This window comes from Mastigoproctus giganteus, chromosome 3 (genome assembly GCF_048544385.1).
Source record: "Mastigoproctus giganteus isolate SK-2022 chromosome 3, ASM4854438v1, whole genome shotgun sequence".
Taxonomy (NCBI): Eukaryota; Metazoa; Arthropoda; class Arachnida; order Uropygi; family Thelyphonidae; genus Mastigoproctus; species Mastigoproctus giganteus.
The window spans coordinates 18,626,997-18,644,102 of record NC_143577.1 but is presented as its reverse complement, the minus strand read 5'-3'; the positions used below and the strand labels follow the sequence as shown (position 1 = coordinate 18,644,102).

At 34.2% G+C, this 17,106-nt stretch overlaps 1 protein-coding gene across 1 annotated transcript in view; it reads left to right on the top strand.

Annotated features, from left to right (window-relative positions):
• The window catches only part of Cdc7 (Cdc7 kinase), a 66,085-nt gene that overhangs the window by 30,739 nt on the left and 18,240 nt on the right, over positions 1-17,106 (top strand). Inside the window, exons 5-7 of the mRNA XM_090369872.1 lie at positions 1,800-1,893; positions 6,452-6,594; positions 12,509-12,645. Coding sequence (XP_090225998.1) covers positions 1,800-1,893; positions 6,452-6,594; positions 12,509-12,645 — 374 coding nt within the window. The remainder of the gene's footprint in view (positions 1-1,799; positions 1,894-6,451; positions 6,595-12,508; positions 12,646-17,106) is intronic.

Sequence of the window (17,106 nt, the reverse complement as noted above, 5' to 3'; positions counted from 1 at the left end):
CATTTTAGACATTTTGAATTATCTGTACAAAAAAAAAGTATATAAAACTATTTTTGTTGGGTTACAATAGCAAATTTGAAATACATTGCAGTTTGAATAATCCAGTATTTAATTAATAAGGATATACTTAAATGGCAACACATTCTACCACCTTTCTGATTCTGAACTTCAGGCATATGAGAGCTGTATAAATTAAGATATTATTATGCAAGATTGAGGCAACTTGGATTATTTGTTTCACAATATGAGATTCTGCATTTATAGCAAACTTAAGTTTGCTTTTCTTGGCTATGTATAATAATGCACAGTGTGCAATTTTAGTGCAATAGATTTTATACTAAATGGTGTCAGAAGCATAAAAAATCTTATTTCTGTACAAGATTGCATATCTCATGTTAATGATGACTGCTATTTTTATAAATTGCCAGAGATATATACAGGGCAATTAACTGTGTTTCTTTAAAAGCTTATAGATGGAAAATGGTTACTCAAACAGAGCTAAAATTTGAAATTTTATTTATTCAGGCCATGCAGAAAAAATATCCAAAGAAGAGTTCCAAAAAAGATGAAATTGGCACTGTTTTCTAACATATAACAGGATTATTGGTACCACAAGCACTATACAAATGAATCAAATCATGATACAATTCAATATGTTTCATATGTTATAATGATTAAGTTCAGTTTAATGGCATCACTGTCAGTTGTGTGCTGGAAGCATAGAATTACATTATCAGTCATTGTTCAAAGTATTTCCTGTATGTTTACAGCATGCCATGTAATTCTGACCTTCAAGTACACCCAAGTTTGAATGTTCCCCTGATGAACTCAACAATCCCATAAATAGAAGTTGCACGGTGTGAAGCAGTGAGCAAAGTTGCTAAGCAATTAGTAAGTAGTTGAAATTGTCATTGGGAAATATCATGAAGCAATTTGAAATGGTGCCCAATCCTGTGTGAAAATAATTGTTACCAAATAAAATAACAAACTGAACACTGATTTTGCAACATGTGTTTATCACAGTATTACAAATCCAAACCTTCTCAGAGAAGTAGGGCCCAGTAACACCATCGGGTAACATATTGAAAATACAATGGTATTTTGTTGACATATGTATGTAACTCCACATATCTAACAACATTAGCTTGCAGAATGTTCCAGGGTTGCATATTACTTACCTGCCTCTTAGTCAGAAATTGGAGAGAAAAATATCTCGAGGATCAGTTGATATTTGTTGTTGCATCATATGGATTTACTACAAGTACCACTGCAATGTGTTTTGTGGAATTTGAGTTCTTGTGAAACCTCTCTAATACTTATTGATGCACCTCCCCAATTGTTTGCTGTATGACTGAGCATGATAATGCCCATCTCGTCAACAACATCCTCCCAAGTTGACCCATAAAAGTCAACTTAGGGAGGTTTTGATGAGATCGGCATTATATGTGATCACCATCTGAAATGGACCATATTAAAATCCTTGGAAGTAGTTCTTATGCATCTATTTGTTTATATATTGTTATTTATTTAATTAATTTATTTTTTTCAGTATTAAAACAAAGAATAGGCTAAATAAATCTAAGAAAATTACACTGTAAGGAATGACTATTAATTGAGCTTAATTTTGCTAATTGAAGCATTGCTAAAATAGGATATTATCAGATTTTAATTCCTGATTCATAGCTAATCATATTGTTGATTGTTGATTTGTCAATGGATACTGATGCCCAACTGTTAATTTTGTTATGCTATATGTGTGTAAGTGATTGTATATTCAGTTTATTTGTTGTTGATTTCAGAGGCTTTAACAATATCATAAGTGTAGAACTGTGCTTAATGGAGCAGGGTCATGTGGTGATTGTAATGCCTTATGTTCCCCATGAAAGGTTTTCTGTAAGTGCTCTCTATACTGTTGTATACAATTTGATATACAAGGTTGTAATAATAATAATAATAATAAAAGAGGCTGCTACATGCATCAAGACACTATTTTATGCATTAAATTAATACAGATCTCTAGTTTATTTTTTTAAAGTTAATAGTAATTCATTTGGTATCTGTAAGTGGTGATGTTTTGCTGTTTTTCTTTTATATAAATAATCGAACAACTATAGTGGTAATGAAAACACCAGTGGAGAAAGTGAATGAGTATGTTGTTACTGTAAAATGTAATCAGTTGCATCTTTTCAGTCTATGCAAGCATGTTCTAGAGGAATCTATCATGTTTTCCTGTGATTTACTCATAGTATAAGAAATTTTAAACATAAAAATGCTTACTCAGAGGAAGTGTTCAGGAGGGGAAAAGAGTTCACTGATATTTCTTTCTAGTCTGCTAAAATCAACAGTAAAAGAAGTCTTGAGAATCATGTTACTTTGATGAAGAAACATCTCAGCAGGGTGTGAAAAAGCTTGAAATATCATTTTTTTATGTCTGCAAAATTAAAAAGGGGCATATTAAGCCCCCTTTTTAATTTATGGTGTTGGTAAAACTTTAAGAGATTTTCTTTACTCTGCATAAAATTCTGTTTTGCTGCATATAGTTGTCTCATAATAAATTACTGAAATATAAATCTATTTTTTTAAATCTGTGGTTAATATTTTAAGTACTGTTAAATTTCAGCTTACCTTTCAGGTGACTGTAATGAGTTTTTACTGTTGGACAAGTGGCTCAATAGTTTGTAATAAGTTAAACAGATCATTTTATAAGACTAAGGGATTAGATCAAGTAATTTATTTTATTTTTTGTGATATCAATGAACTCACTTCAAATCAGAAATATAAATTGTTAATGGAGAAGTTAAGTAACTCGTTAAAAAAAAAAGATAGTATATGAAGCAAAATTAAAGACCTTTATAGGTGACTGCACATATCAGGCAAGCTGGAAAGTGCACAGATAAAATTTAGGTAATTGCACTTCATTTGCTTTTTTTTTTTTTTTTTTTAATTGCATATTTGGAAACAGTGCAAAGGACTAAATGTCACAGGCAATTTTAACCACCCTGATTAATCTACATTTTTCACAGAAGTGCAAGTTGAGTTCATTAATTATTTGTTGGCAAATATAACTTGTATATATTTTGAGATAATCCAGTATTTAAAAATAAAAATAAAATCTGATGCTGCTACACACTTTAGCAATTCCAGCTATATGCATGTTGGAGAGAGGGATGCTTTCATTGCCATGCCCACAATAATAATTTTTGATGTAATGTTATTGGCTAGTACATTTATTTGATAAATGAAATTTCTTTTTAATTTCTGAAGGCACTAAAAACCAAAACAAACTGAATTTTATTTAGAATACCATACTATAGGATATCAGGGGGATATTTCAATGCAGAAGTTTAAAGCAGATAAATTTGTATGCTTTACTCTGTTAGAATTTTAATCATGGGATCATTCTGCTCCCACTGAAGACAGACTGGGTGCTAAGGCTTGGGCTGTATTCAATGGTATTTGTCTCTAAGTAATAGTTGTAGTTATCTAAGTAGTACTAGTAGTTGGTCCCAAGCCTTAGCACTCAGTACATGGCCTTGGTCTTGTGATTGTGTCGCATGATTTAAAATTGGTTGCAGTAAAGCATATGAATTTATATGAATTTTATTTGCCATCTGTACTTTTCTCTGTCACATGCGTTATGACTGTTTCCCTCAATGAGCTCCAGTAGTATGCTTTTGTAGCCCTACATGTTCTGTAATTACATAAGAAGATAGCTTTTAACCTTTGTTCTTCTAACAAGATAAAATTATTTCCAAGCAGTCCATACCTCTACGTCTCTCCCACATACACACTACCACCACCATTCACAATCAATTGTCTTTGTCACTCGTCTCTGACATGTGTTTTTAAATTACATAATTTTCATTTTGTGTATGTTTTTATTGCTCTTATTTATGTACATGTTTTCTTATTGCTTTTAATGCTTTTAGTTATATTTCTTTGTATACTATTTTAATAAAATTTTTATTTACTCCTCCATATTCATCAGTTATTACAAAAAAATTTGTGTTGTGCTTATTCCCAGTGCATAAAGTCCTTTTCTTTAATAATTGTTTAAGTTTCATGCAGCAATATTGGCTCTATTTATGTGCATAAACTGTGAACTTGTGTAAGTTAAAATATGTAATTACAACTTTAACTCTTCTTGAATGAGTTTTTCAAAACTTACATTAGTAAGTTTTCCTCAATGGACTGGCTCTGTGGAGTAATTTTTTCTTATTTTGACTTAATTTGTCCAATATTTGAGTGGAAATATTGCCAAAAATCAAAGTTTTAACCAAGAAGCCTGAGAATAACAATTGCAATCTCCTACAATTTTCATACTGCCATCTATTAAAACTATCTGCTCTTAGTTGAAAACAGATAAAAAACGACAGCATATATTTGAATATTTCAAGACAGTTGGATAAGGATAGTTGAAACAACCTTGAAAAACATTAAATATGCAAAAATACTCCTAAAAGAAAACTATTTGCTCTAATTTTTATGGGAATAAACATCAGTAACAAATAAAAAAATCTATCTCTGAGATTACAGACTCGCCTGGAGCTTGGCATTTGTACATCAGAATTCCAGATATCCAGAAACTTTTCAGAGAATATAAGCAGCCTGGTTGTTTTATGGATCTGTCAGTTTTTCTTACTGTCAGTAAGGTGGAATTTATATTTATATACAATGAAACCTTCATTAATAGGCGCCTTTCTAAAAGAGGATACTTCTTGTTGAAGGACAAACACACTTTGGTCCTCGCCAAAAGTATTAGAAATTACACGCTAGACAACCTCACTAAAATGAACACACCCTAATAGAGATACAGTCATAGATGAATATGAAAATACCAAACAGACATTTAATAGGTGTCTGTTTGGTATTTTCAACATCCCTAGACAGGATGTTTTCAAAGATAATTGACACATATGCTCAATTTTCATTGGCCAGTGAGCATTTGCAGTGAATGCCAAGGTCTTTACAGTGATACTGATTAGACTTGTGATTGCCATGCAACAGATGGCACAATATGTTAATATGCCCACCACTGCTGGTAAGGAATGTTTACAAACTTATTTGGGCTGTCCGATGTAATTCTGCTGTTTCTCATCACTTAATCAAGGCATTAAAAATTGCCAAACTGAGAAATGCTGTTTCCAGAATTTAAAAAAAATACAAACAAAAAAAAAAAGAGTATTGTAGTGAGTCTATATGTAGGATTCAGTTTTTGATACATACATAAAAAAAAGTGTAGGAATATAGGGGGAGGGGACTACTAATGGACTGCATAGATAGTTTTGATGGGTAGCCCATGAGAATTTTCCACATCTACAAATACAGAACATCTGCAAACCTCCTTTACTAAACTAAAAACATTATTGCATAAATAGAGTACATGCTACAAGCCAGAAAAAGTGTGCTCTGCAGTATATAGCAACATAATCACAAAACTGTAATCTGGTGGAATTTACCAAACCCAAGAAGACAGTGCATACTTTGCTTCAACAAGCTGTAGACTGCAGCTTGTTGAATCCTTCTTTATGCATCATTTTCTAACAAAGTTTTTAAAAAGAAGCTACTGAGTAGACTCACAGTTCTGCAATAGTGTGGAAAATTCATAAAGGACACCTGTTTGTGTAATCTTCCTGCAGAGGTGATGGCTAAACAAAAGTCAATGAGGGTATGGTGTAGTTTGCTCAACCAAGTTTTACACATAGCTCAGGGAAATCTAGACAACATGCCAGTCGTCAGTTTGACATGTCACACTCAACAGTGTGTTATATATTATGTTGCCATCTGAGGATGAAACTGTAGAAGTTACAGCTCATACTGAAGCTGTTCATTGACTTTCTCTCTTTTTTTGAGGAGCCGGAATCATTACTCACTTTTATTTGTACTGGGAAACTGGAAGCATATATTTTCTGGTCCCAGTTTCCCACTACAAAAAAACTTGGACCAAAACCAAAATGATGGAATTTTGTATTTCTTAGACCAAAATGATGGAATTTTGTATTTCTTAGAAAATTAAGAAATTTCATTTCTTAATTTTTTAAGAAATGAATTAAAACTTTATTGCTTACCTCTACAAAGTGGACACCTCCCTATAGTGGACACTCTTCTGATCCTGTGATGTCTGCTTTAGAGAGGTTTCACTGTATTAGAATTAAGGCAATATATGCTCATCGAAGTTAAGGGAGTTGGGAATCAAATACAGAAAGGATATTTTTTGTTAAATTGTGTCAATAGCTTAAATAAGAAATAGCAATAATGGTATTAAAAATATGAAGAACATTATATCATATTCAGAATATCAAGTAATATGCTGACCAATTAGTTGCATGTACAATCTTGCCGAAGTATGAATAATTCATTTAGTTTTATTTGTAATGGCTATAAGTGCTGTATAAAAAAAAAATTGTTTTTAAACTTTCATATAGGTTTTTCTTTCCCTTTGCTTTTTTAGGAATATTCAAAGAACATGGATGTAGAAGAAATTAAAGATTATATGAAAAATTTACTTTTAGCATTGAAAAAAGTTCATGAACATGGCATTATCCATCGCGATGTAAAGCCAAATAATTTTCTTTATGATAGAAAAAACAAGAGGTAAGCATACTAATGGCAATTTATATAGCTATTTAGTGTTGCTGCTAGATTTGAGTGGGGATCTTTCATTTAATATTAAACAAGAGTTTTTCAACTGGTGTTCCGTAAAACACTGAGTTCTATAGGCTTTAAAAATGCACATAGAATTTGTTTTTTAAAGTGTTCTGCCAAAAATCGACACTCATCAGTTTTGATATTTTCATGTGCTTTAAAATAAAGTATACTCTGTATCTGTACTAAAAACAAATTCTTGTGATACTTTTTTTTTTTTTTTTTTTTTCTCCCCTACTGAGAATAAATGAAATAGTTTACATTAATGATGTATGTACATTTTTTTTTTTTTTTTTTTTTTTATGAAAACCCCAAACACGAGAGGTATTAGAACCTATAGGACTTAGTACCGTGCTTGGGTTTGAGGTTGAGAAGACGAAAGAAGATATTTGTTGACATCAGACTTGAACTTCTGTAGACTAATTTTCAGGAAAGACATATGAAGGAAGGTTGTTCCAGAAAACGGCAGTCGAATGAATAAATGAGGAAGATGAAAAGTTGGACAGTAAATGGATGTTGGCTGGTGGCGGCACGTGTTCGGACTGTTTTGAATGAGGGGAGGGGGAATTATAGAAGCCAGTTCAGAAGAACAGTGCCCATGGAAATATCTGTAGAAGAGGCATGCAGCAGAAACAGTACGTCTATGAGACAGCAAGTGGAGAGACTCTGTTAGAGAGGAATTATTAATTAACCTAACTGTCCTCTTCTGAATGAATCTAGAAGCCTGAGAGAGGTTTTGGGGGCACCATCTCAGATGTGGGAACAATATTCCATGGTAGGGTGGATTTGTGATTTGTACAGAGTGAACAGCTGTTTGGAAGAAAACTAATGCTGAGAGCGAAAGAGAAAACCAAGTTTTTTAGATGCAGAGGAAGCAATATTTGTAATATGCTTGTGCCAAGAGAGGTTAGAAGTCAGGGTAATCCCCTAAAGAGATATATCAACTTGCCTAGAAATTGGAGTATCACCAAAGATAAGCATAGGAGCGGAAGAATCCTTTTTGCGAGATATAAGACAAGGCTGAGTTTTAGAAGGATTGAAATCAACTAAGTTGTCTTTGCTCCACTGGAGAATTACCTGGAGATCGGCATTTAAGGAATTGGTAGCGGATATTCGAGAAGTTGAAGCTGATTGAGCAGGGCAAGGTTTCTCAAAATGGAAAGTGGAATGCAATGTGCTATCATCGGCAAAACTATGGATAGGATTTCCAGTCAATGGAAGAAGATCATTAATATACAAGAGGAAAAGAGTGGGGGAAAGAACTGAACCTTGGGGGACACCAGCATTAGTGGAAAAGTTAGAAGACAGAGAGCCATCTACCATCACCCTCAGTGAGCGATCAGAGAGAAAACTGGATAACCAATTACTAAAAACAGTTGGCAAACCAAAAGATGGAAGTTTAGACCTATATGCCAAACTCGATCGAAAGACTTTGAGATGTAAAAAGCAACTGCTTGTGTCTCATCGAACTTTTCCATTGAATTTGTCCATAAATGGGTAACATAAGCCAGAATATCACCAGTGGATCGACACTGGCGATCGTTCATCAGACAGAACGTTTCTAGGTAGTTTAAGAGTTGGCAGTTAATTGATTTCTCCATTACTTTAGAAAGAGTAGAAGTAATTGCAATGGGATGATAATTGGATTGGAGGGATTTGTCACATGTTTTTAGGAACTGGTTGGATATGAACAGATTTCCAAGCAGAAGGAAAATCGCCTTTGGAATAAGGAAGTGAAAAAAGGCGGCAAAGAACAGGAGTAAGTTCAGGAGCACTGGTTTTGAGAACAAGTGGAGAAATACCATCAGGACCTGGAGCTTTCTTAGCATCAAGATTCATCAAAATTCTTCTGACATCCTTTTGACGAAGACCACAGGAGGAATTGAATGGAGCATGTTGGGAATTGTGGGAGGTGTTTTACCAAGATCATTAATACATGTGTTGGAAGAAAAATGGGATGCCAGCAGGTCAGTTTTATCCTTGGCTGAAGTGACAACAGAACCATCTGGTTTCAACAGAGATGGGCCAAAGTTGCGACCAATAGTTTTGGCAAGAGACCAGAATGCTCGGCTACCATTAGGGCAAGAAGCAAGTTTTCTACTCTTAGCCTGTTCAAACTCTAGTTTGGACTGATTACTAACTGCTTTACAATTGTTGCGAGCTTTGGTGTAGGCAGAAACTGAAGAATTGGAAACAAACCAATTGCGATATGCAACATTCTTCTCTTGAACAGCCTTAGCATTTATTGGAAACCAAGGTTTAAATAAAGGACGAGATTTTAAAGTGGAGTGTGGAATAAAGGATTCCATTCATACAAGAATAATTTCACTGACACGATCTGAGCAAACGTCAACATCAGAAGTTTTGAAACAGTAGTCCGACCAAGGAAAAGAAATGTCGCAGGTCATCCCATTTTACATTCTTGTAATGCCAAACAATGCGTAGTTGGGAATAGCCATGTTATAAAGGCTCCATTGGAGAAGAGGCAATCACCAAGTTGTGATGTGAGGTGCTTGAAGGACCACTCACTTCGACCATGTACTTAGAAGAGTTTTTTTTGTGAGAAAAAAAAGATCAAGTGTGTTGGCCGTATGGTTAAGATTGTCCGGTATTCTTGTAGGTAAATGAACAATCTGTGCAAGGTCATTAGTAATTGCAAAAACCTCAGCATCTCGACCAGCTGGGTCGGTGTGACTAGAAAATGGAAGCCAGCCGGAGTTGTGAACATTAAAATCACCAAGAAAATTACCTCACTGTTAGGAAAGTTGGACTGGAGAAAGTCAAGTTGCAAAAAGAGGAAGTCAAAGAGCTCCAAGTGATTAGTGGAGTTGGGAGAACGGTAGAGACAACAAATGAATTTTTTGACACAATGAGGTAGAGAGATCTTAAGCCAGAGAAGATCGAAAAGATATTAATTGTATATTAATGACCTTCTTCCATTGACTGGAAATCCTATCCATAGTTTTGCCGATGATAGCACATTGCATTCCACTTTCCATTTTAGAAACCATGCCCTGCTCAATCAGCTTCAACTTCTCGAAAATCTGCTAACAATTCCTTAAATGCTGATCTTCAGGTAATTCTCCAGTGGGGCAAAGACAATTTAGTTGATTTCAATCCTAAAACTCAGTCCTGTCTTATATCTCGCAAAAAGGATTCTTCTGCTCCTATGCTTATCTTTGGTGACACTCCGATTTAATGGCAAAATGATATCTCTTTTGGGGATTACCCTGACTTCTAATCTCTCTTGGCGTAAGCACAAAAGAAATATTGCTTCCTCTGCATCTAAAAAACTTGGTTTTCTCTTTTGCTCTTGGCGTTACTTTTCTTTCAAACTGCTGCTCACTCTGTATAAATCACAGTGGCGCCTCCGTAGCCAGGTGGGAAGGAGCAGCAGTGCGCAGCACACGCTTCTTGATTAGACCGCGGTTCGAGTCCGTCACCACCAAATACGGAGGATGCGGAAAGGTTAAGGAATGACCACCGCATATCCCGGAGCAATATGGCCTTAGTTGCTAATGCTCCTAAAAAAAACCAACCAAACCAACCAATAAATCACAAATCCGCCCTACCATGGAATATTGTTCCCACATTTGGGGTGGTGCCCCCAAAACCTCTCTCAGGCTTCTTGATTCCATTCAGCAGAGGGCAGTTAGGTTAATTAATGATTCATCTCTAACAGAGTCTCTCCACTTGCTGTCTCATAGATGTACTGTTTCTGCTGCATGCCTCTTCTACAGATATTTCAATGGGCACTGTTCTTCTGAATTGACTTCTATAATTCCCCGCTCTCTCCTTCAAAACAATCCAAACACGTGCAGCCACCAGCCAACATCCATTTACTGTCCAACTTCGAACTCACAGAACCAACTTTTCATCTTCCTTGTTTATTCATTCAACTGCCGTTTTCTGGACCAACCTTCCTCCATACGTATTTCCTGAAAATTACAGTCTGCAGAAGTTCAAGTCCAATATCAACAAATATCTTCTTTCATCTTTTCAACCTCCAACCCAAGCATGGTACTAAGTACTATAGGTTCTAATACCCCTCGTGTTTGGGGTTTACATAAAAAAAAAAAAAAAAAAAAAAAAGAAAGAAAGAAAAGAGATTCCGAATTACCAAGTCTCAGACAAGGAATATCAGAACGGACATATGCACAAGTACCATCTTTGAGGCGAAAGGAATCATACAGCGAATAGTTTGGGCAACTGAGATGAGCAGTTGAATTAACCAATAACTGAGATTCTGTCAGAAAAAAGTACATGGGGTTTGGCAGACTGCAAGTGGAAATGGACGTCGTTGAGATTAGAATTAAGACCGCGTATATTTGTGAAATGAACTAGGAAGTGTTTATTATCATTGTGCAAATTGCATGCAGCAATGTTAATTGTCTGAGATAGGTATAATCTAGTATAAATTAAAACATCTAATCACAACTTTAATCGTAGTGGCAAAAACTATATGTAATGTGAATTGGAGTCAGTCTTGTATTTATGTTCCATGTTTTTCTTTTAATTTCTTGTTAAAACATGTAATTGCAACTTTAATCATTATAGAGTTAATTTTTTAAAAGTAAAGAATAAATTTATCAGAAATGATTATTTTTATCCTTAGTCTATAAAAATGTAAGGTTTATTTGTTATGCTTAAGTTTATCTGGTACAAAAGCCACTTTACAGATGTTATTTTCCAGTATGAAATTTTGAAAAACCATTATGGATATCATAACAATTTTTCATTTAAAAATGCACATGGCATTCCAAAAGGAATCTGCCAAACATCTGGAGTTGACTCCTTGAGTCATTTCAAGGAAAAAAAGTTCTTATCAAAATGAGTCTGTCAAAGGAGATTTGGGTTTTAATAATAAAAGATTACACATTTTAAAATAAGGTTTATTTTTGACAGAAATGTTGCTCAGTCTTCTTTAGTGCATGGGTTATCTGATGTCTGGGGCTGGTTGATGTTGGCGTGTTCTGGTGCTTGGATGTACGGGAAGTATGAGCATATTGAGGTATTTTAGGTTAGTTATTTATTTATTTAAATTCGGTGTTAATTTAATGTAATTTTAATTTATCTGATTTTATCCTGGAAATTGAAAAAAGATCTCCTATTTGGATATTGAGAGGTAACACTCATTTTTATTATTAGAATGAGAATAGGCATTTGGATGTTGTAGGATTAGATATGTTTGGCAGCTAACCTTTGTGAGTGTCTTAATTGTGTGGGTGAGTTCAAGTTTATGTTAGAAAGGGGGAGGATGGAGGTTCTTTTTTCAAGATATACTTATTATGGTTCTTATTTTTGTTTTTTTATCTACTCTGATATGCTGATTTTGAAAATACATATATAAGTGGTTATTATCTATCTGCATGCCTTTGTTTTTGGTTAATATTGTGTTCTTGGAATTCCATCGGTGATCCTCACACCAGGCATGGAAAGCTGGATCTGATTTTGTTATTTGGCCATGGGCTGTGTCATATTTATGTTCTTTAATTCTTTTGATATATATCAAACAAACTGGAAGAAGAATTAAACCAGTGTCTTGGTATGTAGGGCATAATTCAATGTTTTAATTCATCCCACTAGCTTTAGCTGAAATGGCCTTCCAAACTGGCCATGGCTGCTGTTTTGCAGGAGAAATTGAGGTACCTTTTAGAAGTTGGTAGAAAGTATGCCCAGAACAGTTGAGGCTGTCATGCAACTGATTGCCCTACTGTGTATTAAGTTTATTATTTAAAACTCCTTTTTGCAACTATGTGCATGTGTCCAAATAATTTTGATCATGTAGTGTGTATGGTTGGAACATGTTATACTGCTTGTCTTTATTTCTATGTACTTTACTAATTATGTTTAATATTTTTAGGTTTGCTTTAGTAGATTTTGGTCTTGCCCAGTGGGTAAATGAACTAGAAAAGAAGAATAATGAAAATTTAGTATCCACAGGGAGAGTTCCTCTTCAAGAGAAAAACACATTTAACATATCACGTGATGCTATCACAAGTTCATTACAAGAAAAGAAATCTGAATCTAGCATATTGTGTTCAGAAAAAAAAAATAAAAGTAAACGGATAAGGAGTGAAAATGATGAAAATAAAGTAAGTTCAAAATCTTATGATTTTAATGAAACCTTTTATATCAAAAGAATAAAGGACATTTTAGCTTACAAAATTAGCTGTAATGCTGCCTGTTTTGCTAACCTGCTCCACTTTATAAGTTAACTTGAAATGCTTTCTTGTTATCCACTACCAATTTGTTTAGCTATATCAATAAATAATTTATTTCTTCACAACCAAACAAAATAATATGAGTTACAGTGGGGGTCAGTGTGTAGTATGTCTGTAGAAGCACATTTTCAAAAACTAGTGTTGTGTGGAATGAGAGATATAGAATATCTTGTGGAGGGGGGGGGGAGGACTTATACCTCTGCCTGAAACCAAATACAGCACTGAGTAAGAAGGCCTTTTAAGGAATTCCTTCAGTTGTCATTAGCATTCAAATCCAGACTTTTTCATAATAGTTTGACAGTTCCACTGGCAAACCATTTTATAAATAAAACTTATATGGGCCTCTTTTATTTAGTTGATAATGTTTATTGGTGAAAGTTTAGGATTTAATAATATACGAGCAGTATGGCCTGTGAAAACTAGCTACACAGAAAGATAAGCTGCATGCTGCCTTTATTATTATTATTAGCCATATGGTGCAAGGAAGCCTGAGGCTTATGCTGCACCAGCCAAAAAAAATTTCCGAGTTACCCTGAGTAAGTGAGAGAGAGTGCAAGATTCAGAAGTAGAAAGGAGTCACCAAGAAAGAGAATGATGATGATATCCAGCTCAGGACCCTGAGTGTGCCAAGCCCATACTCACCAGATGTGAGTCCCTGGGGTTATATTAATAAGAGGCAAAATTTATTTGGCTGATGTTAATTTGAAACAAATATGTAAAAATCATTGTTTTTATTTTTACATGAAATATGCATTTTGCAATTTATTTTAATTTTGCATCCATCGGAATCCTATTAATTAATGGGATTAGAGTTTTGCATGATATAAAACTTAATTTCTTCAGTTTGTTGTTGTGCTGATAATTTTATTTTAAAGAAAAAGAATTGGCCTTGAAATAAAATGAATAAATAACAGTAATGTACGCAAATTTCTGGGAATCCCATTGTTGATTCCTGTGTATTTTGAACTTTAATTAGTTTTATGATCAGTTAGTAAACTGTCTACTGTCAATAAACACTAAAAAATTGAAGTTTCATCCAAATGTGAACAATGGCCTCCATTGAAAAAGTTTGGGATGAATGGCAAATGGAATTGAGCAGCTCTGCCATTCATACCAGTTGTCACATAACATTTTCCCTTGTGGGTAGCACAGTTGGTATAATCACAGTCCTTCCCACACTGGGTGGAAAAGACCTGAATTCGAATCTCATCAATTGTGTTAATCCCCTGAATGACGTGATGAATTTTTGTCGGCTTTTTCACATTGTGGCTGAGTTAGTTGGTTTCAGGAGAGAGTTGTATGGTTTTCTTCTCTGAAACTCTGGTTTTTCATCCAGCAAAATAGCAAATCAACCGCAGAACAATGCAATTTACAGCCATGTTATATATGGTGCAATGTGGCCTAAGTTGCTAATGCAGGAGTACAAAGTTCTCTGTTGCTAAAGCTGTGTTTAGCTTTCCCATAATTCAGTTGTATAAAGCAGTGTTAAATTATACTTAGCAGTATTGTGAATTTGTGAAGTGATATATGTATTAAGCCTAATGTTCATGCTATTCTTTCTATTGCCTGTATAAATTGGTAAAATTAAACAAATTGCTTACCTTATCTCTCTACTAAAATGGGGTTTGCTAGAGAATATGATGAGGTTGCTAGAGATTATCATCACCATAGTTTGAGAGAGAGATCCATTCAAATGTAATAGCTATTTGAAAAGTAGAATGTATGATCATGAGATGCTAATAAGGTGGTTGTGTGCAGTAGAAATCAGAGTTTTAAAGATATTTATTGCAATTATCAAATTAAGTATTTATTGGAATCAATACACAATATGAAGGTGCCTCCGTAGCCAGGTGGGAAGGAGCAGCAGTGTGTAGCACACGCTTCTTGATTAGACCGGGGTTCAAGCCCGTCTCCACCAAATACGGAGGATGCGGAAAGGTCAGGGAATGACCACCGCATATTCCAGAGCAATATGGCCTTAGTTGCTATTGCTCCTAAAAACCAAATAACAAACAAACACAATATGACTTCAGTATAGTAAGTCAATGTAATATGAAGTTCTAGTTATTTAGTGCTTTCTGTGCTGCCAGAATGCTATTTGGCTATTGAAGGTACACAGTGCTACATAAAAATTAAATTTTACATCGCAAAACATACATATAGGAAGAGAATATGTCAGTTAATGAGCTATTTCCATTAGAGGTAAATTATGGCTGGGAAGGATTGATCTGATCTGAGGGCTTGACTGTCTTTCCATAACTCTGATACATTTGTATTGTGTTATCAGTTACTGGTTACTAAAAGAAAGGGTTTTTTTTTTTTTTTTCTTTCCTTTTTTGTACGCGCGTTGGCAAAATGTTGCAAGGAAGCAAGCTTATACAGCATTAGCCAAAACAATGAATAAATACTTCATTTGCCCATCCCTTCTGATTTGTCTAGTCATTTAAGTTATGCAATGGTTGTTTGTAATATCTTCCTTTCACAAAGCTTCTGTGATTAATCTTCTTTTGGAAATTGTTTCTGTGTACAAATAAAAGGGAGAGGAGACTAGATTCAATTCCACAACCAAGGTAAAATATCACAATTATAACATTTTTTACAACTGTGTCTACCACCCTCAGCTGTTTTGAAGTGACATCAAGCTGGTCACCAGCTTGCATGGCAAAAACAGATCATGTTTAGTTACAAAGTTTACTAAAAGCAATAGTGCAAAAGAGAGAAATGTTGCCATTTTTTGCCCAGATTACATGTATTAAACACAAATAACATTGCAAAACATGACTCTCTCTCCCAAAGGTGCATATGTAAACAACATAGCAGTTGTTTACTGTGCAGCTCACGTACATCAAGCTGCATAACTCATAATATTAGAAACAAACTTTATTAGCATATATGAGAAATTTACTCAATTTCTCCACATCATAATTGTTATTTTTCTTATCGACTAAATTAATGCATTAATCATGTTAATTTAGTGAATGAGAAATTTAGTTATTCACAAATGTGTACCACAATGAAACTAAAAGATTATTAATATTTTAAATGAGAATTACAAAATTCTGCTGTTTGAATTAATTAATATCAACATGTTCTGAACTTGTACAGATTCTTCAAACCTGTTTAAACTAAATGGACATATTTCAGCCCCTTGAACTGTTATTTATAAAATCAGTTAATTTTTGCATTTATATTTTTATATCTAATTTTGATTCTTGAACATATAGACAGTTGACTTAAATGTGTTTACAGGCAACCCCCATATAACATGGTACTTCTACAACACGGTTTCACTCTAACATGATTGATAAATTGAAGCAATCCTCACACAACACAGTACTTATAACATGGTTAGAGAATTTCAGCAAACTTCACACAGCGCAGTATTTTAGAGCATTTGTGCGAAGAAACCCTACTATTAATTATGTTGGATGCAATTTTTCAACATTTTCCATTCCCTTTTTTTGTGAATTCCCACTGTTGACTCACTAGTCTTTATGCAAAAAAAAATTATTGGGAAATCCCTGTGTTAGGTTCTGTGCTATAGAACTTGTGCTTGTTTGAGGCCACAAAAAAAAAAAAAAAAAAAAAAAAATTGTGACTTTGAAGAATTGCTAAACTTTGTTCTTAAGGAACCGTATTGGAATAATTTCTTTGTTGTGAATTAAATTCCAGCCCTAAATTATTCCTAAGGAACTGAAGCATAATTTGGGTAACTGCCGATTTATTAAAGAATGGTTTCTAAATTGCTTTGTGCCAGCTGTGGAAAACTATTTAAAGTGGAAAACTCTAGTAAAAGTTTTTATTACTATTGGATAATGCTTCAGGCCATCCAAAAGAATTAAGCCGTATATACCTAATACAACTTCTTTAATTCAGTCATTATATCTACCGTTAAAACTCATCACATCAGAAAATTTACGATGGATTTTGGAAAAAAAATTGATTCTGAATCTATTGAAGTGATGGAGGCATGGAAACATTTCTGAATTGTGGACTGTATCAGAATTATAACTTTATCGTTCAAAGAAATAAAACTGTCAACATTAAAACCGTGTTGGAAAAATGTATGGCCAGAGTCAGTTCATTCAGAAATTATGATCAAGCTGGCAGAAAATGGAATCGGCACATAGTAGATATTGCTAAGTTGGTAGGAGGGGAAAGATTGGATGATATGACTACTGAAGGCAGTTTAAGAATTACTGGTAGAAAAGAGGCTGGCAAAGCAGATTTGATGGAA